The sequence below is a fragment of the Schistocerca piceifrons genome, chromosome 1 (assembly GCF_021461385.2).
Source record: "Schistocerca piceifrons isolate TAMUIC-IGC-003096 chromosome 1, iqSchPice1.1, whole genome shotgun sequence".
Classification (NCBI taxonomy): Eukaryota; Metazoa; Arthropoda; class Insecta; order Orthoptera; family Acrididae; genus Schistocerca; species Schistocerca piceifrons.
The window spans coordinates 1,112,834,162-1,112,859,202 of NC_060138.1; the positions used below are offsets into that span (position 1 = coordinate 1,112,834,162).

At 42.7% G+C, this 25,041-nt stretch overlaps 1 protein-coding gene across 1 annotated transcript in view; it reads right to left on the reverse strand.

Annotated features, from left to right (window-relative positions):
- The window catches only part of LOC124777257 (conserved oligomeric Golgi complex subunit 3), a 127,764-nt gene that overhangs the window by 54,128 nt on the left and 48,595 nt on the right, over positions 1-25,041 (reverse strand). Inside the window, exons 7-8 of the mRNA XM_047252587.1 lie at positions 6,666-6,884; positions 6,257-6,396 (exon numbers count right to left, since the gene is read on the reverse strand). Of these exons, the coding sequence (XP_047108543.1) occupies positions 6,257-6,396; positions 6,666-6,884 (359 nt within the window). The remainder of the gene's footprint in view (positions 1-6,256; positions 6,397-6,665; positions 6,885-25,041) is intronic.

Genomic DNA, 25,041 nt, shown 5'->3' on the forward strand with positions numbered 1-25,041 from the left:
TTGAGATTAGGTTTAAGGAACACATGGCAGCACTAAAAAACAAAAAATACCACACATCAGCAATAGCTACCCACCTACATGAAACAAAACGCCATGTTAACAACACAAGTATTAGCATCCTACACATCCAACCAAAAGGCAGAAAACTAGACATCCTTGAAACACTCCAAATATACAAACACCAAATGAAACAACCAGAATCCATCTTAAATGACAAAAATGACAATATTTACAATAGTATCATCTCTGTTTTCAGCAACTGCCTACACTCTTAAAATACACACACACACACACACACACACACACACACACACACACACACACACACGTGCACATATCCTAATATTTACCATAAATATTGACAGCCGCCAAGAGTACAAGAGATTGACCTCATTCACAGATAATTCATCACACCAACAGCTTGTACCCCCTGTCAGCTTAAAACTGTATGTACATCATCTACTGCACAAATGTATATCTATCTGCATATTTTATAACATTAACCAGTGTATTACCCCAACCTTTAGGGAGTTAATATATGCAACATGTAATCTTAAGACTCCTTGCCATGTAAATGTTTGCTCTCATATAATCACTCCTTCCTCTCTCTCTCTCTCTCTCTCTCTCTCTCTCTCTTTCTTCAAAGAGTGTCATCTATGTATGATTTTACTGCTGTAGCCAATATGATCATTGTAATTGAAGCCTATAACATTTTACCTAATTGTTATTAGCAAGTATGAAGTTTAAGCCATTTTAACATTTCACCTGATTGCATAAACGAGTACGAATGTTTAGCTGTTTTAACCTTTCAAAATTGGATTTATATACCACCTGAAGTACACACACATATATTTGACACCTCAAAACAAACACCTCCAAATGGTTTAAACGATTATTCTGTAATAATGTTGTTACAATGTATATTCTTTGCACTTTGCGATTATGTCTTCTCTTCTGCTGTACGAACCTTGCACCCAGCTGATTCCAGACGCCATATTTGTTTACAAATGTGGCAGTATACATGTGAAGTGTTACGACAGAAAAAGGAACCTGTGACCACTGGAGGTACTCTAGCTTACTTATTAAAGTTTACCATTAAATATCAGTTTAATTTTTTGTCAAAAGTTATCCAAAACCATATTCTGAAATAGTGTCTTGTTTCTCCACTAGGCAGTGCCACAAGTTCCTCCAAATGTCGTAACACAACATACACACATATGTAATACTAACAAATGTAAATCCAACCGATGATGGAGGTTTAAACCTTCGAAACGCGTTGTGGAAAAAATAAAACGGTGACTGGTAACAGTAAACTTGTTGTTTCATTTAATGAAAACAAAAGTTTAAAGCTATTCTCCTACATTTTTTTAGGGCGGAAAAACTAAATATGGGAAGGCAGTCATGAAGACAATAATAATACAGGGTGATTCAAAAAGAATACCACAACTTTAAAAATGTGTATTTAATGAAAGAAACATAATATAACCTTCTGTTATACATCATTACAAAGAGTATTTAAAAAGGTTTTTTTTTTCACTCAAAAACAAGTTCAGAGATGTTCAATAAGGCCCCCTCCAGACACTCGAGCAATATCAACCCGATACTCCAACTCGTTCCGCACTCTCTGTAGCATATCAAGCCTAACAGTTTGGATAGCTGCTGTTACTTCTCGTTTCAAATCATCAATGGTGGCTGGGAGAGGTGACCGAAACACCATATCCTTAACATACCCCCATAAGAAAAAAATCGCAGGGGGTAAGATCAGGGCTTCTTGGAGGCCAGTGATGAAGTGCTCTGTCACGGGCTGCCTGGCGGCCGATCCATCGCCTCGGGTAGTTGAACCAATTTCAGACGATAAGGTTTCATAACTAATCTTTTTCGTAGGACTCTCCATACAGTTGATTGTGGAATTTGCAGCTCTCTGCTAGCTCTGCGAGTCGATTTTCCTGGGCTGCGAACAAATGCTTGCTGGATGCGTGCTACATTTTCATCACTCGTTCTCGGCCGTCCAGAACTTTTCCCTTTGCACAAACACCCATTCTCTGTAAACTGTTTATACCAACATTTAATACACCACCTATCAGGAGGTTTAACACCATACTTCGTTCGAAATGCACGCTGAACAACTGTTGTCGATTCACTTCTGCCGTACTCAATAACACAAAAAGCTTTCTGTTGAGCGGTCGCCATTTTAGCATCAACTGACGCTGACGCCTAGTCAACAGCGCCTCAAGCGAACAAATGTACAACTAAATGAAACTTTATAGCTCCCTTAATTCGCCGTCAGATAGTGCTTAGCTCTGCCTTTTGTCGTTGCAGAGTTTTAAATTCCTAAAGTTGTGGTATTCTTTTTGAATCACCCTGTAATATGATGATAGGTTCACTCTGCCTGCAAGTGGATTTCCATTCTTTCTTCCCTTTTACATAAATATTATGCCCACAATTCAGGGATACAAGAAGTGCTTTACATATGCAAAACAGACAATATTATGCTGTTCATGAATTTAACTTTATTTCATCTTTCATTATTTCAGCACCTACCACCTTTTCTGGGCACTAATATTAACTATTTCAAGGAAGTTTTCTTGCAACTCGGTCTCACAGTTTTGTCCCTAAAGTCAAATTTTTACTTTCAAGTAAAACTTTCCATCCTTTGTTAAGAAAAGTAAGCATTTATTTTTATTTACATTTCAAGAGCTCCAAAATAATACTATGAAACAAATAGAGTGCTAGGCACCACATAAATGACACGTCGAACTGCGGACAGGCACAATAGAAAGAATGATATACTTTTTGGCTTGCATAGTATGTATGTAGGATAAAAAAAGTGATTCTAGTTCCAGACTACAAAGCCTAAGATTGTGTGTTTTATCACCATTTCTACAATTTTTTTCTGTTAGTTATCACTTCTATCATCTCCAACAACGAGAAAAATGTCACGTCAAGTAGGCATAATCTATATGTGCATGCTGACCTGTAGGTTATCTTCTAACTGGCTGTGTGAGTCAGTTTGCAGATGGAAGGAAGTCAAGGACACACCGCCATAACTAGTAAAGCAACACACTGCTCAAACCAAACTGTGGGTTGAGCACAGCTTTACTTGTTTTAGAGCACAACAAATGCAACACAAAAATACATCACAGGCAGACAGACTCAGCAGGTACACTACCAACGCGGCCCAATTAAACTGACTCTACAGTTGCCAATACTACTTGCCGACCCCCCCCCCCCCCTCCTCCCACTAACTTGTGGAAGTGCTCAACATAAGTAGCGGAAGGTGAGACTGCATCCAACAGAAACACTTAATTTGCAGCATCTTCCTCCATTGTACTAAGATTATTAACACTATTAGATGTATATGTCTTTATTACACAATTCACTCATGTTGGAAATGCTACAAAATGATTGCGAAAAGTAAAAACTCAGTTGCAAACAATTATCATCAACAGACTAAATCTAAAGAACTCCTCAAACATTTATGGAATGCTGTTGGTTGGATGCCCAAAGTTATCCAAATGTATTTTACGATAAACTCTTGAGTCAATTTTACATTAGAATTGAAGTAGTTTCACAGCTACATAGAGCTTTGACATTCTAAAATTTCAAAAGAAACATTAGTCTTGAGTACATACTGTGAGTTCATAACACTGCAGTACAATAGCAACTTTTTGTATCGAGAAAGCATGAACAGACGATTAGAAGACATATTTTGACTTTCTACACCAATCGCAATTATTGCAGCAATGTCTTGCACACAATTTAAAAACAAATAGTTCACTTATATTGCTCTCTATGACCAAGGGATGCTTACAACAAACTACAGACATACAAGAATCAAAGAAAGTTGTTGAAATTAGGATACGAGCTGCAAATGATATTACAATGTAAAAGAAAATTTTATTATGAATATAATTTGAGAATTGAAGGTAATGTGGAATCACAAATTCAAGAGATATAACCCACTGATATCCCCTTTGCATTTGTGGCATATTTTCTTTAGTGTCTCAGTGGCAAATCTTTGAAAATCAAATAAAGTTTCTGCTGAGATGTCTGACATAACAGCTGTTCTGAAAAGCTAATTTAAAAGCAACAAAAAGTACATATGTTAATAAATTACAAATAATTGGAGCAATAAGTATCACTGGGTTTCAGATGTATCCACTATGTGTAACACTTTGTTCACAGATGAGGAATACATGTCTTTATCATTGTGAGTGAAAAATGATTTGAATAGTATTTGTTGTTTATGAACAATGAATACTAATTTTTAACAACAATGGAAATTCCTGGATAGAATAATATGTGAAATAAAGGAAAGGGAGCCACTCATTCACAGCTGGATAATGTGTGGCACAAAGAAACACATAACAGAGGGCCATTTGTATTAGCTTTCGAGCTGAGCTTTTGCTCTTTCTCTAGTGGAAAAACACACATCTGTAGCCACAGCGAGAGTGACAGTCAGTGCGCCAAAGGGAATGTGGTTTCGGTGTGTGTGTGATGTGTTTATTTTCACAAGAGAAAGAGCAAAAGCTTGAAAGCTGGTATAAATGGCTTTCTGTTGGGAGTTTCTATGCACTACCAATCATTCAGCTATAGGTGACTAGTTGCCTCTCCTTTATTTTACGAATAATAATTTCTCTCTGCATTTGTTACTCAACATTTGAATAAATTTCACCCAACTCTGGGTAGTAGGCGAATAACATGCCACATGGGCACAATGCAAATTTGCAGGCTACATGCAATTTAGAATGTAGGCATGCAACATCTGTATGGCCATTGAAAAGTGCAATTTTGTCTGTCATTCATGTCGCCATGTACAAGTGCTCACTCGACTGGCATTAAGTGATCTTAGGCAACTTCCACCAAAGTATGCAAAGTGTATTCTCTCTCTCTCTCTCTCTCTCTCTCTCTCTCTCTCTCTCTCGCACTATAGCTGTGTGCCCTAACAGGTACTAAGGGATGCCATTTTGTAATGGACTATTTTATCATGCATACTTAGGCTGTAGAGAAGAGAACTGTTGAAGTGGACTGGATGGCAGTTGTCAAAATAGATATATTGCTGCTTGTTGGTTGGTTTGATGTGGACCAAATTGTAGAGCCTCAACGAGAATGGACGTCAAATCCAGGAAAGTGCCATGGAATTTGGACGAGCATCAGATAAACTTCAGTTGGGAAAAAGGAAATCAGTTACTGAAGGCAGAGGAGGAGTTGTTCAGCATGATTTCAGGCCACAAAGACGTTACTGATGAAGCTCAGGAGGAGGATATTGTCCGAAAATTCAGCAACATTTTCAATCTTGGTTATGTGCCTATCTGATTGTTCAGCATCTCAACCATATGGTGTTATTAATTTTACTCCTTCCATTATTTCAATAATAGTTTTTAATTTCCTCTAATAACCAGTTGAACACATGGGAAACCAGCAGTTCAAGAAAATGGCTATCAGTTACTTGTTTACTCATTAATCACATCAGACATTTCATAGCCAAAATGGAAATGATCGTATGGCATTGTTGGCCAGGAGGCCCCATTCGGGGGAATTCGCCCGCCGTATTGCAAGTCCTTTTCAGTTGACGCCACTTCAGCGACTTGCAAGTCAATGATTATGAAATGCTAAAGGACACAAAATACCCAGTCCCCTGCCAGGAATCAAACCCGGCCCCCTCTGTGGTAGGCGGTAACGCTACCGAGGCGGACATAGTCAATAAGACACCTTAATACAGGTAATACACACATTAATTTACAAGTTTCAGTTTACATCGTGTTAAGTATGTGCTGCGTTGAAACTTCCTGACAGATTAAAACTGTGTGCCGAACCGAGACTCGAACTTGGGACATTTGCCTTTCGTGGGCAAGTGCTCTACCAACTGAACTACCCAAGCACAACTCACGACCCGTCCTCACAGCTTCAATTCTGCCAGTACCTGGTCTCCTACCTTCCGAACTTCACAGAAGCTCTTCTGTGAATATCCTTTCTTCAAAGAGTGCTAGTTCTGCAAGGTTCGCAGCAGAGCTCCTGTGAAGTTTGAAAAGTAGGAAACGGGGTACTGGCAGAATTGAAGCTGTGAGGATGGGTCGTGAGACGTGCTTGGGTAGCTCAGTTGGTTGAGCACTTGCCCGCGAAAGGCAAATGTCCCGAGTTCGAGTCTCGGTCCAGCACACAGTTTTAATCTGTCAGGAAGTTTCATATCAGCACACACTCCGTTACAGAGTGAAATCTCATTTTGGGCTGTATTGTATGAACAATAAACACTTACGGTTATTTTGAACATGTTCCTCCAACATTTCCAGTCTCAATATGCTACATACTTCTGCTAATGTTTCCAGATGATTTATGTGGATAATAAATGGCCGGAGTACATCATACAATGATGTACAGAGACCCTCAAGGTACGTTCTGAAAGAAAGAATTATAATTTCTTGTGTGCTCGTGAAAAATTACATGTGCAGTTAAAAACAAAATAGTATAAAAATGTGAAACATTTCTATGATGAGATTTAATTCTTACTAATTTCAAGCTGATTCCCTGCAATATCAACAACTATTGTATCTTTCCACATAACATACTTCAACAGCAAAAAGAAGGAATAATGGTTTCCAACATTATTTGCATTCTGCAAGAACTTTTCACCATATTTACATAGCACAGTACTGATTACAACTCACGTGAGCTGTGGTGTATGGAGAGTGAAGAACTGATAGAACAGCTGGTACTCGTCGTGACACACATGTACGAGGAAAGCACACCCACTGCGTACGAGGGAGCAGTGGTCACCACGATGCTGTCCTGCCAGCTCACTAACTGCGGTGGCGACTCCAGTTCCCAGCAACTGTTCTCGTTGTGAAAAGTAGCTATGGTGGCATTCTGCGAGTAAACTTTCGTATCTGCAACAGATCGTAGTAAAGATAAGAAACTGCAAGTGTGTCAAAGGGAATGCTAAGGGACAAGTGGCTGATAGACGTGGAGGAAAGCATTCAGGAGAGAGGAGAAGAGATGATGACAACGACGACGATGCCAACTGGCACAATATGAACATAAACACAAAAAATTTTTTTTCACATGCCTGAACAATTTTTGAATGAACAATTTCATTCTTATTTATGAAATGAGGCGATTTATGGCACATCCCATTTTCCTACGGACATTTTGCATAATTCATCCCCCCCACATCTCAGGGCCTTCCTTTCATGTCGTCCTCATGTTATTTTTCTGACAACTTCCTGAATGTCAGCCTTCCATTTCCTAAGGTGATGATTATTGTAATTATTTTTCTTTGGGCAAGTACTATAGTGTTATAAAATTTCTGAAATGACAACATTTATCTCCTTCAACAGCTGTATTATTTATTTTCCACTACTGACCCATTTCAGCTATTATGCCATTTTTAAGCATTAGTCAGCACTTGTGAGTGCGAGTCACAAAGCTGTCCATCCACCAGCATATAATAGGTGAACATTAAACTTACAACTGTAGTCATGCATACTACTGGTAGAAAGGAATATGCAAGTAGTAACTGAAGTCAGAACATTGATCAGTGTGAGTAAACTTTTAACGCCATCAGCATCCGAGTGCATGTTGAGTCACTACTGTCACTTACGTTAACACAAAGACTGAAGATCTACGTCACCATGTCACCTTAATCACTCTACCTCTAGATACTTTGATAGTTACACATACACTACTATCATGTGTAAGGAAAGTAATTTGTCCAAATTACAAAACACGATGTATCCTTGGACGTGCAGTATACAAAAAGAAGACCCTCCAGTGCAGCATTACACAGTTCAAATGACTCAGTACACAGGGCATATGCCATTTGGGATGGAGACAGTCTCCCAGCTCCGCTGCAACACCCGAGAGATGTGTTTTGCCAGAATGGGTACAGTGAAGCACAGTTTGGGCATGCACTGGAGAAAATTTATCTCCTATATTGGGCCTCCCTCACCCAAAACGGCGAGAATCCTCGGAAACAACGTCAATGTCTTCTTTTGATCACCACACAAAATGAAAGATGTGCTAGGCTCAGAAAAGAACAAACTACAATTGCAATTACCTGATATACACAGCATCTCTTGTCACTGTGCCCACCACCTCATCACGCACACACAGCTCTGCATCTCACAATGTTGCATGCAACGCATTACATGGTTACGAAGATACACCAGCAGTGACAGAACCCTGCCTCAACAACCAACATACATTCTAATTTGGGAAAAAAAAAAAAAAAAAAAAAAAAAAAAAAAAAAAAAAAAAAAAAAAAAAATAATGTTGTGCCGAGCATGTGGCTTTTGGGAAAGAATCACCAAATGATATACTGAGATAAGGTTCCATAAACTCTCATGAACAGGAACAAGAGCTACCAGCTAAATTCGGCACTGAACCCTGCACTAGCAGCTTTACAGAAAGAACCCACCCAGTAGTTGACATTTTGAGTCTCACCGAAACGAAATGCACTGAGAGTTGAACAGCAGTCCCCCCTACTCCCGCCAAAGTTCGCGAGACTCTGGCCTGTCAGAAGATGTCTGGCACTAAAGTATACATATGGGTAGATGATGAGCGTGACACCATTGGAAAAATCATGGAAGTTTGGTGCTGTCACCCAGATGGAAGCCCAAGAAGGTTTCATCAGAATAATAATGACTGAGGCTTTCTGTCATCTTCTTCATTTCTCTTTTAATCAGCAAAAAGGGCAGGTTGGGACATTTGTGGCACCTTTCCACTTTCCCTCACATTTCCACCATTCTTCTACTTCTATAACTGTTTCATTCCACTCCAGATGCTTTTTTCAACTGGTCTTGATGAAGTCAACCCATCTCACTCTGCGTCTCCTCTTGCCCCATCTTGTTCTGCATCTCCTCTTGCCCTCAGGCTTGGCTTCCATCATTTGTTTGTTTTAGTATGCTTCCATCTTCCCTCCTCTTTGTGTGTCCAAACCATTTTACTATCCGTCCCCCCACACTTCTCAGTCCTATCAATCACCTTTTCTACCACCATTTCCTTCCCAGAATCTCCATTTATCACAAACACTCTCCTCATTTGCCCTAGCATGTTTCTCAGTAATTTCATTTCACTGACTGGGCATCTACTCTCCTCTCTTCTTGTCATTGTCCAGATGTCTGATGCACTTCCTTACACTTCATTGGCATCTCCCTTCTCCTGACTAAGCCCCTCAAACACGGCATCATTCTGTTGCACTTTTATGATAATTTCTGCCTCCATCCTTGCATTCTGCACTATCACACTATCTAAATATTTAAGTTGTTCACAACTTCAGTAACCTGTCCTTTACTATTAATTTGTCACAACTTCGCTTTCTACTTTGGTTACCAACACAGTCTTGTTTCCCTATACACTGCATTTCATGCCACACATATTGATTTCTTCATTCAAGATTTCTAGTTCTGCTTGTACATCCATACTGTTGGTTCCCCACAACCCAAGTGCACCGTAAATAACAATACCCTTTCCTCTATGAGTCAATGCCTTCATGATTTAATAGATTATAAATGATGATAATGACACCACACTTTCTTGCCTCAATCCCTTAACAACTTAAATCAGCCAGTCCTTCCTACCTGGATCTGGACACAGCTGAAACTTTTGTCAACACTGCTTGAAGAATTTCAATTGTTTGTTTTAACTCACTTTTTCCCTAAGTTTTCCCATACCTCTTCACTAGGAACACAACTGCAAGTCTTCACCAAGTCAAGAAATATCACCACCAGATCCTTCCTATACTCCCAATGCCTTTCCATCAACTATCTCATACTAAAAATTGGGTCCACTGTTGATGTACCATTTTGAAAGCCATGCTGCTCCTCTTCTAAGTGACATTCCACTTTTTCCCCCCTCAGTCTTCTTTCCATTATCATCTCCAGTATTTTTGCTACTTGTGATACGAGTATATCTCGATAGTTATCACACACTTTTCTATCTCCCCTCTTGAAAACTTGCATTATTATTCCCTTTCAACATTCTTAAAGCACACATTTCTGAGTCCATATGAATCTTAGCAATCTATTTCAGGACACCATAGACAAGATTTGTGAAATGGTGTAGTGTGTTAACTGTTTGTTTGCCTCTGTGATAAAAACATGTAGCAACTGAGCTGATAGCACTATTTTAAAGGACCAACCTAGAAATTATGGTTCTGCACGTCACTGATGTCTGATTTGAGATCTACTTTTGAGGGTCTGTGAAGACCGACTGACATGCCAAGTAGAACAGTTTGGCAGTTTATGTGGCTACTAGTCAACTAGACTCATTTCTACCTCCAAATTACTGTGAATCCATATTCTTATGAGGCCGTAGGGCAGTAAATGGTTTATATACCCCTGCTGAAGGGGTGACAAAAGAGAAAAAGAGTAATTTTATTGACTATCAATTGTTTGCATCATCATCGTCGTCGTTATCGTCATAACTGTAACAACCACCACCACCACCACCACCACCTGCATTCTTCCATTTGCAGTTATATTATAGATTTCAGGTTTCTTTGATTACCTCCTTTTTCAATGTGAAAATTTAAGTCTTGACACAAACTTCTCTTTACCAACTGATCAGATGTATGCTACCCATATGTACTAGTTTCAGGATTCTGAATTTTGAGTAGCAGTCTGCAATCTGCATAATCTGCCTCAGAGCTCTGTGGTGTATATGTGGTCTGTTAATTTGCAGAGACAAGTGCATGTGATCCACTGCTTCAACGGCTCCTCATACAAATCTATACCACAAAAATACATTTAACCCACATCCTCAAAGTTAGAGTGCCCAGATCACAACATTGTTATATAAAGAAAGCAATGCTACAAAAGTGTAGACTTCTCTGGCCATTATCACAGTCAATAAAATTCTTCTGGGTCTGTGACCACATTATCAACATGTTGGTTGGTTGGTTGGTTTAAAGGTGGGAGAAGGGACCAGACTACGAGGTCATCGGTCCCTTGTCCCTAATAAAACAATGCCACAAATGTGAGAATATAACGGACGAAACATACACTCCTGGAAATTGAAATAAGAACACCGTGAATTCATTGTCCCAGGAAGGGGAAACTTTATTGACACATTCCTGGGGTCAGATACATCACATGATCACACTGACAGAACCACAGGCACATAGACACAGGCAACAGAGCATGCACAATGTCGGCACTAGTACAGTGTACATCCACCTTTCGCAGCAATGCAGGCTGCTATTCTCCCATGGAGATGATCGTAGAGATGCTGGATGTAGTCCTGGGGAACGGCTTGCCATGCCATTTCCACCTGGCGCCTCAGTTGGACCAGTGTTCGTGCTGGACGTGCAGACCGCGTGAGACGACGCTTCATCCAGTCCCAAACATGCTCAATGGGGGACAGATCCGGAGATCTTGCTGGCCAGGGTACTTGACTTACACCTTCTAGAGCACGTTGGGTGGCACGGGATACATGCGGACGTGCATTGTCCTGTTGGAACAGCAAGTTCCCTTGCCGGTCTAGGAATGGTAGAACGATGGGTTCGATGACGGTTTGGATGTACCGTGCACTATTCAGTGTCCCCTCGACGATCACCAGTGGTGTACGGCCAGTGTAGGAGATCGCTCCCCACACCATGATGCCGGGTGTTGGCCCTGTGTGCCTCGGTCATATGCAGTCCTGATTGTGGCGCTCACCTGCACAGCGCCAAACACGCATACGACTATCATTGGCACCAAGGCAGAAGCGACTCTCATCGCTGAAGACGACACGTCTCCATTCGTCCCTCCATTCACGCCTGTCGCGACACCACTGGAGGCGGGCTGCACGATGTTGGGGCGTGAGCGGAAGACGGCCTAACGGTGTGCGGGACCGTAGCCCAGCTTCATGGAGACGGTTGCGAATGGTCCTCGCCGATACCCCAGGAGCAACAGTGTCCCTAATTTGCTGGGAAGTGGCGGTGCGGTCCCCTACGGCACTGCGTAGGATCCTACGGTCTTGGCGTGCATCCGTGCGTCGCTGCGGTCCGGTCCCAGGTCGATGGGCACGTGCACCTTCCGCCGACCACTGGCGACAACATCGATGTACTGTGGAGACCTCACGCCCCACGTGTTGAGCAATTCGGCGGTACGTCCACCCGGCCTCCCGCATGCCCACTATATGCCCTCGCTCAAAGTCTGTCAACTGCACATACGGTTCACGTCCACGCTGTCGCGGCATGCTACCAGTGTTAAAGACTGCGATGGAGCTCCGTATGCCACGGCAAACTGGCTGACACTGACGGCGGCGGTGCACAAATGCTGCGCAGCTAGCGCCATTCGACGGCCAACACCGCAGTTCCTGGTGTGTCCGCTGTGCCGTGCGTGTGATCATTGCTTGTACAGCCCTCTCGCAGTGTCCGGAGCAAGTATGGTGGGTCTGACACACCGGTGTCAATGTGTTCTTTTTTCCATTTCCAGGAGTGTATAACACAAAACAGAAAGAAAGGAAAAGCCACAAGGACGAAGGGAAGGCTATGAACAATAAATGGAACTAAAGAGGGCAAGAAAACAACAGAGAGATGCTAGAAACAGAAGAGAGTAAAACATGAAAGCAGAGTACAGTGGCTGGCCAAACACGAGAGTAAAAAGGGAAAGCCAGCCACTCTGCAACACATTAAAACCTCCACCCTAAAAGTACTAGGGTGGAGGGGACAGAGGGACAAAGGACATGCACTAAAACCTACATAGAAGTATAAAACCCACTCTCACAGATAAAACATAAAACTAAAGCTGCTGTAAAGGCATTGTCACCCAACACCAAAGACAGGGTGCTGGGAAAGTTAAAAGTCTGCCGCAGAGCGGCTACAAGTGGGCAGTCCAGCAAGACGTGGACGACTGTCATTTGGGAGACACAGCGACACTTAGGTGAATCCTTGCGACGGGGTAGGTAACACTGCATTATCCACGTATGGCCAATGTGGAGCCGGCAGAGGACAACTGATTCCCTGCGAGAGGCCTGCATGGAAGACTTCCACACATTCATAGCTTCCTTACTGACACGCAGTTTGTTGTGTGTGCTGTTATGCCATTCCATCTCCCAAAGCTGGAAAACCCTGTGGTGTAAGACAGAATGCAGGTCAGCTTCAGATATGCCTATCTCCAGAAGTGGTTTCCACATCACTTATTTGGCCAGCCTCTCAGCAAGTTCGTTGCCGGAGATTCCAACATGTCCTGGGGTCCACACGAACACCATAGAACGAGAGGACTGTTCCAGGGCATAGATGGACTCATGAATGGGCACTACTAGAGGATGGCGAGGGTAGAACTGGTCGATAGCTTGTAGGCTGCTCAATGAGTCAGTACACAGGAGAAACGACTCACCAGGGCATGAGAGGATGTACTCAAGAGCACGAGATATGGCCACCAGCTCTGCAGTGAAAACACTGCAGCCAACTGGCAAGGAGTGCTGCTCAATATGTCCTCCATGAACATATGTGAAGCCTCATGATCATCAGCCATTGAGCTGCCGGTGTAAACCACTTCAGAGCTCCGGAACACGTCAAGAATCAAGAGGAAGTGACAGCGGAGAGTGGCAGGGTTAACGGAGTTGTTAGGGCCATGCAAAAGGTCCAGACGAAGCTGCAGCCGAGGCATACAACAGGGAGCCGTACATGAACGGACCGCAAGTGGAGGTGGTAAAGGGGACTCCAGTTCGGAGAGAAGGGACTGCTCGCGAACTGCAATCATTAGCCCTGACCTGGGCCGCTGATGTGGGAGATGGACTGCCGCGAGTGGGAAAAGGATGGTTGGTTGGTTGGTTGGTTTGGAGAAGGAGACCAGACAGCGTGGTCAACGGTCTCATCGGATTAGGGAAGGATGGGGAAGGAAGGTGGCCGTGCCCTTTCAGAGGAACCATCCCGGCATTTGCCTGGAGTGATTTAGGGAAATCACGGAAAACCTAAATCAGGATGGCCGGACGCGGGATTGAACCGTCGTCCTCCCAAATGTGAGTCCAGTGCCTAACCACTGCGCCACCTCGCTCGGTTGGGAAAAGGAGACAGTAATTCAGATGCTCAGGGGAACTGTGAATGTGTGCTGCGTAACTGGCGAGCACTTGCGCACATCTGATCTGCAGTGGAGGGACACCAGCCTCCACCAGTACGCTGGTCACCGGACTCATTCTAAAAGCTCCTGTCACTAATCGAACCCCACAGTGGTGCACAGGGTCAAGTAAATGCAATGCTGAAGGCACTGCCGAACCATAAACCACACTCCCATAGTCAATTCAGGATTGGACAAGGGCTCTGCAGAACTGCAGCAGCTACAGCAATCTGCATCCCAATTGGTGTTGCTCAGGCAATGGAGGGCATTAAGGTGCTGCCAGCACTTCTGCTTAAGCTGACAAAGATGAGGCAGCCAAGTCAATTGTGCATCGAAAACCAGTCCTAGGAATTGATATGTCTCCACTGCAGTGAGTGGATCATCATTAAGGTACAGTGCGGTTTCTGGATGAACGGTACGACGCCGACAGAAGTGCACGACACACGACTTTGTGGCTGAAAACTGGAAGCCGTGGGCTAGAGCCCATGACTGCGCCTTGTGGATAGCTCCCTGGAGGCACCACTCAGCAACAACAGTACTGGAGCAGCCAGCAGTACGAAATGCAGAAGTCGTCTGCATACAGAGAAGGTGAGACGGAGGGTCCGACAGCTACTGCTTGACCGTTAATGGCCACTAAAAATAGAGAGATACTCAATACAGAGCCCTCATTCTCCTGGACATCAATGGAACTATGGGAGTCACCAACTTGGACATGGAAAGTATGGAGCAACAGGAAATTTTGGATAAAAATCGGGAGTGTTCCCCGGAGACCCCACTTGTACAATGTGGAAAGGATATAATGTCACGAAGTTGTGTCGTATGCATTATGTAAGTCAAAAAAGATGGCAATCAGGTGTTGCCATCTGGAAAAGGCTCTTCGGATGGCAGACTAGATGTGCACAAGATTATCAGTGGTAGAGCGACCCTGGAGGAAGCTGCCCTGACTTGGAGCCAGTAAGCCACACAACTCCAGGACCCAACCCAACCGCTGACATACCGCATGTTCCAGCAGCTTACGCAGAAAGTTGGTGAGGCTGATGGGCCAATAGCTATCCACATCAAGTGGGTTTTTACCGGGTTTGAGCACTGGAATGATGGTGCCCTCCCGCCATTGCGATGGAAAGACACCATTGCACCAGATCTGGTTGAAAATGATAAGATGTCGCTTGTAGTCAGATGAGAGATGTTTAATCATCAGGCTGTGGATGTGATCAGGCCCAGGAGTTGTGTCGGGGCAATGTGCAAGGGCACTGAGGAGCTCCCACTCTGTAAATGGGGCATTATAGGATTCACTGCAGCATGTAGTGAATGAGAGGACGTTCCCTTCCAGCCGCCGTTTGAGTGTGCAAAAGGCTGGGGGGTAATTCACCGACACAAAGGCTCGAACAAAGTGCTCAGCAATTGCGTTTGCATCAGTACATAACTTGACATTTATGGTAACACTGGGGCAGCTGTTGGTGCCTGGTACCTGAAAAGACATTTGATCTTTCCCCAGACTTGGGAAGGTGAGATGTGGCACTCAATGGTGGAGACGTATCTCTCCCAACACTCCTCCTTCCATTGTTTGATAAGGTAGCGAACACGGGCATGGAGCCATTTAAAGGCTATGAGGTGCTCCAGGGAAGAGTGCCACTTATGCCGCTGTAGAGCTCGCCGACGCTCCTTAATTGCTTCAACTACTTCCGGTGAGGACCAAGGGACTGCCTTACACCTCGGGCCCCCTAAAGAGTGAGGGATCGTGTTTTCTGCCACAGAAACAATTGTGCTAGTCACCTGTACAACCATCACATAGATGTTACCGTGTGGGGGAGATTCAGCGGTGACAGCGGAGGTGAAAGTTCCCCAGTTCACCTTGTTCAAAGACAATCCGGGCAGGCGTCCATGTGCCTGACGCTGGGGCAGAGACAGGAAGATGGGGAAGTGGTCACTACCACACAGGTCGTCACTTGCTCTCCCGTGGATAGATGGGAGAAGTCCTGGGCTGCAAATTGATAAATCAATGGCCGAGTAACTACCATGAGCCACACTGAAATGTGTGGCAGCCCCAGTATTTAAAAGGCAGAGGTTGAATTGCGACAGTAAAGTTTCGACATCTCTTTATGGGCATTAAAATCCCCCAGAAGTAGGAAAGGTTCGGGAGTTGATCAATCAGTGCAGCTAATACATTCAGGGGTACTGCACCATCTGGAGGAAGATATACATTGCAGACAGTTATTTCCTGCGCCATCCTTATTATGACAGCCACAGCTTCAAGAGGGTTTGAAGGCACACATGTTCACTACAGACCGAGTTTAGGACATAAACACAACTCCACCTGACACTCGATTATAGTCACTACGGTTCCTGTAATATCCCTTATAGCCGCGGAGGGCAGGGTTCCGCATTGCCCAGGTTTCCTGGGGGGCAATGCAGATAGCAGGTGTAAAGCTTAACGGTTATCGAAGCTCAGCCAGGCGGTGGAAAAAAACACCGCAATTCCACTGGAGGATGACATCGTGAGACTGGAAAGGCATAGAACATTCAATGAGGCAGTTTACGCCTCAGGTTCACCTGCTACCACCGACTTATTCCCTGAGCAGCTGAGCAGTCTATATCCATTGTGTCTGAGGGTCTGGCGAGATCTAGGTCCTCAGCGGATGCCAAAATCTCCACCCCATCCTCAGCCGCAGAGCTTGTAGGTAACGGTGGTGGGGGTGCCACCGCAATTTCCTTGGTCTTAGGGGTTTTCTTTCTGGATTTCTCTCGTTGCTCCTTGGGTTTCCCTGGCTGGGAGGACTTCACTGGCTGAGTCTCCGGGATTGAGGATGACCATGAAGCCCTACGACCAGCTGCTTTTGAGCTCTTCAGCCACTGGTGGGTGACTTCTTTTGCACTAGCAGAAACCTGGGAAGGGAGCGACCCAAGGGACCCCTTCCTAGCAAGAGAAGCCAAAGAAGACTTATGCCTCTCTGGCTTAGAAGTGAGGAAGGATGTCACAGATGGTTGGGGGGGGGGGGGGGGGGGAGGAGGGGTGTTGCTCCCAAAGTAGGTGGTGCAGGAGCAACAGGGAGGAAAATGCCCCCCACCATCAAGGGGGCAGGTGTAGTCTTAGTCTTCCGGCTCTGAGAGGTGACCTGGGTTGGTGGAGCTGATGGTGCCAGAACTGTTGTAGCGGCGGCGTAAGATGTCATACGCACAGGATGCAGGCTTTCAAATTTTCTCTTAGACTCAGTGTAGGTCAGTCTGTCCAGGGTCTTCTACTCCATGATTTTCCTTTCTTTCCGGAGAATCCTGCAGTCAGGCGAGCAAGGCGAATGGTGCTCTCCATAGTTTACACAGATGGGAGGTGGGGCACATGGAGTATTGGGATGTGATGGGCTTCTGCAATCTCAGCATGTGATGCTGGAAGTAGAGTGGGAAGACATACGGCTGAACTTCCAGCACTTAAAGCACCGCATCGGGGGAGGGATAGAGGGCTTTACATCACACCGGTAGAGCATCACCTTGACCTTCTTGGGCAATCTACCACCCTCAAAGACCAAGGTGAAGGCACTGGTGGCAAACAGATTATCGTTCGGACCGGACATGCCGGATGAAATGTACACCTCACTGCTCTAAATTGGTTTGTAGCTCATCGTTGGACTGCAAAAGAAGGTCTCTGTGAAATATGATACCCTGGACCATAATTAAGCTCTTGTGGGGCGTGATGGTTACAGAAACATCCCCCAGCTTCTCACAAGTGAGTAACTTCCGTGACTGGGCAGAGGATGCTGTTTTGATCAAGACTGACCCAGATCTCATTTTGGACAAGCCCTCCACCTCCCCGAACTTGTCCTCTAAATGCCCAACAAAAAAACTGAGGCTTCATCATCATGAAAGCTTTCCCATCAGCTCTCAAACAAATAAGGTACCGGGGCGAATAAGATCCGCTGCCATCCTTAGCCTGACATTCCTCCCATGGCGTGGCCAGGGAAGGGTTGGCAGGATGGCCATTGCCGGGAGTCCCGATGCCCCAGGAGGGATGGGCATCTACCCCTTGGCATACGTGGGGAGTTAACGGCGCAGGCATCAGCAGAGTGATCCCTGTGTGATCAGGGGGCTACAACCAATAGGTACATGGTGGCCCCACCAAAACGGACTGGCTACCGTGCTGGATATCAGGTGCAAAGAAGTCCATGGTCATCGTCGACGCAGAGATCGACACTGCATAGTGCACGGTGGAAAACGCACCCAGGAAGGTGTCCTCACCGAAGAGATGGAGAACGGGTAGGACTACAATGTGATGATGAGAAAGTGGGCTAAAGATCAATGCATGATGGACACAATGCGCCTTGTAAGGCGTCCTTCACCAATTGGCTCACTCTTCGGGAAAATTTTGAAGAATGGAGGTCAACCCCTGCAGGGGACAATCATATAAAGGTTGAAAATATGAAACTCCTTTTAGCCGTCTCATACGACAGGCAGGAATACCTCGGGAATATTCTAACCCCCGGACCCACAGGGGGGTAACAACGTGTGGAACTTCCAACAACGACAATGCAGTCACAGACAAAAAAGAATTTTACTCCATGCTACAAGATTTAGGAATATTATGTAAACTTAAATTCTGTCATAATGTGTACAAAATGGTCATCACTATTAATAGGGCAAGGGGTTTAACAATAATAACACTGCAACCTGGATGGAACACTAGAGGTTTAGGTAGCATATGCTGGGAAAGCCTACATTCAGCCAATACAAGAGAAGTCTGAGGAATGTTTTGTTTTTCCTTTTGATGATGCAAATATTGAGTCACTGGGTGCTAGTTATGAGTCTATGGGAACTTGCACAACAAGTAAAGCAAAGTAAATGAGCTCTTAGCTGAATTTTTGTATCTGTAATTTTATCAATGGAAACATTTGCTTGAGAAAACAAAAGTTACATGGAGAATAGCTGGCCAGTAATTGCCTCAGGAGGCAAATTTCTATGAATGTTTAGCATATTGCAGCCCCGTCAGCAACTGTGATGGACTGATATTTTGAGGACTCGGCATCAGTTGCACAATACCACAAAATTTGTGCAACTGAGGCTGATTCCTCAAAATATTAGCAAATTTCTATGTCCATAAATTTAGACAACAGTCTATGGAGTGCAGCGATCCGGTGCTAACTTTGATAAAACAGTCACGATCACAATAACATCCGTTTATTATTAATGGTTTTGGCTTATGTTAAAACCATCCTCAGAGTTTTTAAGCCCTGCAAATGTAGGAACAGCAGAATTGCAAACAGTCCTACTTCATTTGGAGCTAAAAGAAATCAGAGAAATACTGTAGCGTTTACCACTATGGCTGGTGCAGGCGGCTCCTCGGTTCTTCACGAGATACCACGATCGTACACAGTGACTAACAGCTGTGGAGACACAGATTAAATAGTGTGCAATTCCTGCGCCAACTAAGAATTCTGTCAGCAACAACCAATGGCAAACACTTCACAAGAATTGAAATGTTGCTGCTGCACAAATTTGCAAAGTAAGTTCTCATAAACCAAGAACGAGTACATAAGAAGTTAAAATATTATAAACCACCACACAAGCAATCATTTATGTTAACATAAAATACACAAACTTACAGGATGAGAGATGAAAAAGGGTCATGTTGTGACAAACACATTGTTCTTAATATTTCGTTGAAAAGTGAATAAACTAGAGAGCAGTTATTATAAGCACATACAGATATTACATACAGACATAACAGAAGATAAAATTACATTAAAAAGCATAACCATTAAAAGATATACATGTCGTCGTATATTTACTAGGCAGTGCCATCTGTTAGGAATTCAAAATTACGCTGTTGTCTACGCAACGTAAAGGTCAAGATGGCCGCCACGAAATCATGCAAGTGTGTACTGAAAGGGATGCTGTTGTCATGGCAATGTAATGGCCAAAGTTGGAACTGAGAAACCAAAGATATACACATGGGGATGCAAACTGCAATCACGGTATCGATCCAGGACGATATCGTTGAAGGTTGTGCAGACGACTCATAAATTGCTGGAAAAACTGGAAAACATCGCTGCCTTATGATGACGTGTGTCACATATTTGGCGCAATATGACAGGAATTTTTTATTTTAATGACAAACTAGGCACTGAAATGGAAGTGATCATATTACATCTACATCGATACTCTTCAAGCCACCATACAATGTGTGGGAGGGTACCCTGTACCACAACTAGTCATTTCCTCTCCTGTTTCATTTGCAAATAGAGTGAGGGAAAAATGACAGTCTATATGGCTCCATATGAGCCCTAATTTCTCGTATCTTATCTTCATGGTCCTTATGCGCAATGTATGTAGGCAGCAGTAGAATCATTTGGCAGTCAGCTTCAAATGCTGGTTCTCTAAATTTCCTCAATCGTGTTTCTCGAAATGAACATAACCTTCCCTTCCCACAGATGGCTGCCCACCCTGTCTGTTAAATCATTTATGTATATACTATACAGAGAACAACTGTGGTCCTATCACACTTCCCTGGGGGCACTTTTGACGATACCCTTGTCTCCGATGAACACTCACCATCGATGGCACCATACTGGGTTCTACTACGTAAAAAGTCTTCGAGCCACTCACATATCTGTGAACATATTCCATGCGCTCGTACCTTCGTTAACAGCCTGCAATGGGCACTATGTCAAATGATTTCTGGAAATCTAGAAATATGTAATCTGTCTGTTGTCCTCATCTGTAGTTCACAGTATATCACGTGTGAAAAGCGCAAGCTGAGTTTCGCACGAACGTTTCTTTCTAAAGCCATGCTGATTTGTGGACACAGGATTCTCAGTCCCAAGAAAGTTCATTATTATCGAACTGAGAATATGTTCAAGGATTCTACAGCAAACCTAAGAATATTGGTCTGTAATTACAAATGTTATATAAATGTTACTTAGTATCCTCCAGCACCAAATACAGTGACACATTAACCACTAGAGCACCTGCTGTTGCCAAAGTGTCATGGAGACAAAATGGCACCTGTGTGTGGATGCTTCCATGGTATGGGCTTCTAGAAACTTCAATACATATACAACATCGTGTCGTTAGTAATCTGATGGTAAAAGGCTATACAGGTCTTAAAACTATATGGATACATTAATGTTATCCAATTAATTTACAGAAATGGAAAGATAACATGTTAAAACATAGATGTGCATCAGTACTTATTAACCTAGCAGGTCCCAAAGTTCACCATAAAATGAAAACTATGTGAGATAAAAAGCTAGTTCGTAACAAAGTACGAACATGTGAGAGAAAATAAATAGTGGTAATGTAATTCATTTTCATAAAACAAAGATAAGACAGGATACAAGGCAAAAATCGTAAATTAAAAGAGGAAATGCAGCATCCTTGTGTTCAAATGGTATTCTGGAAAAGATCAAAACATGCTTTATCTCATAATTCTGTGTGTTCATTAAGAAGGGATGGGCCCCTTTCTTTTTGTAGATGAAAATCTCATCAAGTTCTGCCAAGGTATCTAACAAGATGCCTTTTTGGACAGTATGTAGGATTTGCATATCGTGTTCTATATCACATTCTGAATGGTTATTACTCGTTAGGTGTCGTCCAAATGCAGATTTACTGCGGGCTGTACCCTCCATATGCTCTTTGAATCTTGTCTGGAAACTCCTACCAGTCTGTCCAATATATACCTTGTGGCAATTCTTATATGTTAATTTATATATCCCAAATCATGAGAATCAATATTTTGAATTTCCAATAGTATGTTTCAGTTTTTTGCAAGTATGTTTGTGGTAGAGAAAGCTAATGTTAGGTCAGTATTTTTTAACAACCTGTTTATCCTATCTGATGCAGTTCCCGCGTAGACTGTAATCTACTCCTCCCTCACATCACTTGCTGATTGTCACTGACTTCAAGCAAAACTTTTAATAAGCTTCAAGAGTAAGATATACAATAAACTTTTATATTTATCTTCTTTTCTCATAGGTGGCTCCAGCTCTTCATGTCTAGGGGCTGATTCTTGAAGCTGAAATTTTTTGATATCCTATGTTCTCATGGTTCCAACTGATGAGATAAGTACTGAAGAATTGCTTGTTTTTATATTGATTTTTATTCTTTCATATTTTTCTATATCACACTGTCTTTACAATTTCCATTCAAAACTGAAAATTACGTTGTTATTGCCAAACACAAAAACACATCCGAAAACATCTGATGCATACCCACTACTAACTCACTCTGTTGTACTAACAATATTCCAAAGAGTTTACAACTTTTCTGATGAATGACTTCCTATTAATTTATACCATTATTTCATAAATGAATCCAGAAGTAAACATAATAAATATTGTCTGATTGCACAATTAGTAACAGGAATTTTAAGTGTGCCAGATATTTCATAATTTCAAATGTTTCTAAAAGAAAAGTAATCTTAACTGTACATAGAGAGTTAGTACATATCGATTGCAACAACGGAAATAAAGTAATTTCTTTTTGAACATTTTAGCCTGAAATGTAATACACTGTGTACAAAATCATATACAATTCTCTCAGTTAAACAGCTGAGACAATTTTAGTACCTTAACCATCAGCTTGTAATCTCCCCACGGAAAATTACCCTCTACCACGCAATAATTAATAATGGTCAATCAAATCATCCACATTTATTCACTTTTGAAAAGTATCTGATCGGATTTTCTAGTAATAAATGCGCCGACAGCTCGTCGACGCCAAGGTATTTTTCTAGTACGTTTATTCTTTGGCATAACAGAGATACATATATGTATTCTCCATGGTTATTATAGATGGGTAAGAAGGACAGCTTCGGAAATATCTGTTGGAAGATTGACGGGCTTCTAAAAGAGACATATTTGCTTTTCTTCTCGCTAAAGCGAGCTATTAACGTTTGTGCCACTAGCGGGTTATTTGAAGAGAGAGAAAGACTGTAAACACAAATTAAGTAAGACTTGGAATCAACAGAAAACGGAACATGTAATGGAGATGGATTGAATATACAATTTTCCTCAGAAATAAGGTTTGTGACCCTTTTATTCTAGAGTGAATGACGAATGAGTTCTTTGTCTGAATCATTGACGATCGCCTTGGCCCTGTAATTAGTGGGGAAGTTTCAGCTGTGACGAAGAGAGCCTGCAGTCACTGAGTTTTTATAAAATCGTCCAAAAAGGCTTCGTCCACATCTGAAATTCTAAATCTGTTGTAAAATGAACGAATTGTTCACACGATCGATTTTCCCAACTGAATGCAGCGCTTAACAATAATAACAAATGTAAAGATCTTTTCCAGCAAGCCAGCCGCTGAATATTAAGATGAAGGGCTCCACCAGAGAGAGAGAGAGAGAGAGAGAGAGAGAGAGAGAGAGAGAGAGAGAGAGAGAGACAGCGAATGAAATTCGAGAAAATACTCAGAATCCTCCATTAGTATAATTGTTTGCCTGTCTTATCACGGATTAGCCTAAAGATAAAACAGGAGGCCCTAACTTTATTGTACCGATTTATGTGTGAGAGTGAAGGGGTAATAAAGGCAACAGATACACATCTGTACAGACAAAACATTACACCCAGTTAGCGGCAAGCTGCATTCACATACTTTCATCATTTACAGTTCAATCCATTATAATGGCCAATCCGTGACAGGACACGTTTTTGGACGTTGTTAAAATAATTTTGTTCTCTGTTTCATGTGAACTACGACGAGCCAACTTAACTGACGCTTGGAAAAGAGAGGAAATACTCGCAGTCAAATTAAGTGGATCTACAAATAAGAACATAAGACAACACGCTGGGCGCAGAGAAAAGGCCAGATCTATAATTTTATTATTAAAGCTTGCTAGTATAGATGAAGTATATGCTTTTCTGTTTAGTATTATTGGATATTTGAACATTGATTAATTGTGTTCATGCTAGATGTAGTTTGATTGACCTGCCCCAGTTGCATTTATCTGTATAAGTACAGTAAGAAAGTAGCCACAGAAGTACTCTTGTGTGAAGGGAGATATATATATAGTGACGGTAGAACATTTATATGGTTTTAACTAGGGCAATGTTTAAGATGAGTCAAGCAGAGCAGAGCAGCACGCAACAGCCTTCAGCTGTTAGCACTGATAATAATGATGTAGTAAGAAGTGTTGTAGAACCGATTGCTACGGATAGCGCAAGAGAACGCCCTGTAGACACGGCTGGAGATGAAACGGCAAGTACGCAACATGGGTTAGATCCATTGGTCATTATCATGAGACAGATGCAGATGATAACCGAGAGCATGAATAATATGAATACAAAATTAGCCTCAGTTACTGTAGGGCAGGAAAATCTGAAAACCGACATTAACACGAAATTAGCCTCAGTTACTGAAGGGCAAAATGATTTGAACGCGAAATTAGCCTCAGTTACGGAAGGGCAGGAAAATTTGAAAACTGAGATTAAGCAGCAGTTACAAGACAGTTTTTCCGAATTAGAGCAGCGGATAGGGGCGAAGTCAAAGGAACTTAAAGATCAGGCCGAAGAGACGGAACGAAAATTAACTGCACAAATAGAATTGGTGAAAGCTCAATGTGAGGAATCTACTCACCGCGTACGTGTAGAAATGAAGGAGTATGTGGCTATTAAGATAGATACCGTACGGGAACAGGTGGAAATGGTTCCGCAATTAGTACAAAAGCAAGATGCCATGTCATGTGCAATTGCGCAACTTCCTGAATTGGCACGTACGCAGACTAACCTAAAGGAAAGTGTTGAACATCTGGCAGAGCGTCAAGATGTTATAGACCACCAAATTAATGTATTAACGGGTAAATTATCCGAAATCACATTAGAAAACAAAAGGCCAATGTGTGAAAACGTTGAGCAAAATGTTAAGGCAGCATTCCAGAGTCTATTTGGCAAACAGGAAGAGAATTTGGTTGCGAAAGGACTTGAGGAAGTGCGACAGCAGTTAGGTGCTGATTTCGAGCATTGGAAACAAACGATAGAAGAGTTGATACGTGTTTCACAACAAGGCTCAGAACAAATGAATA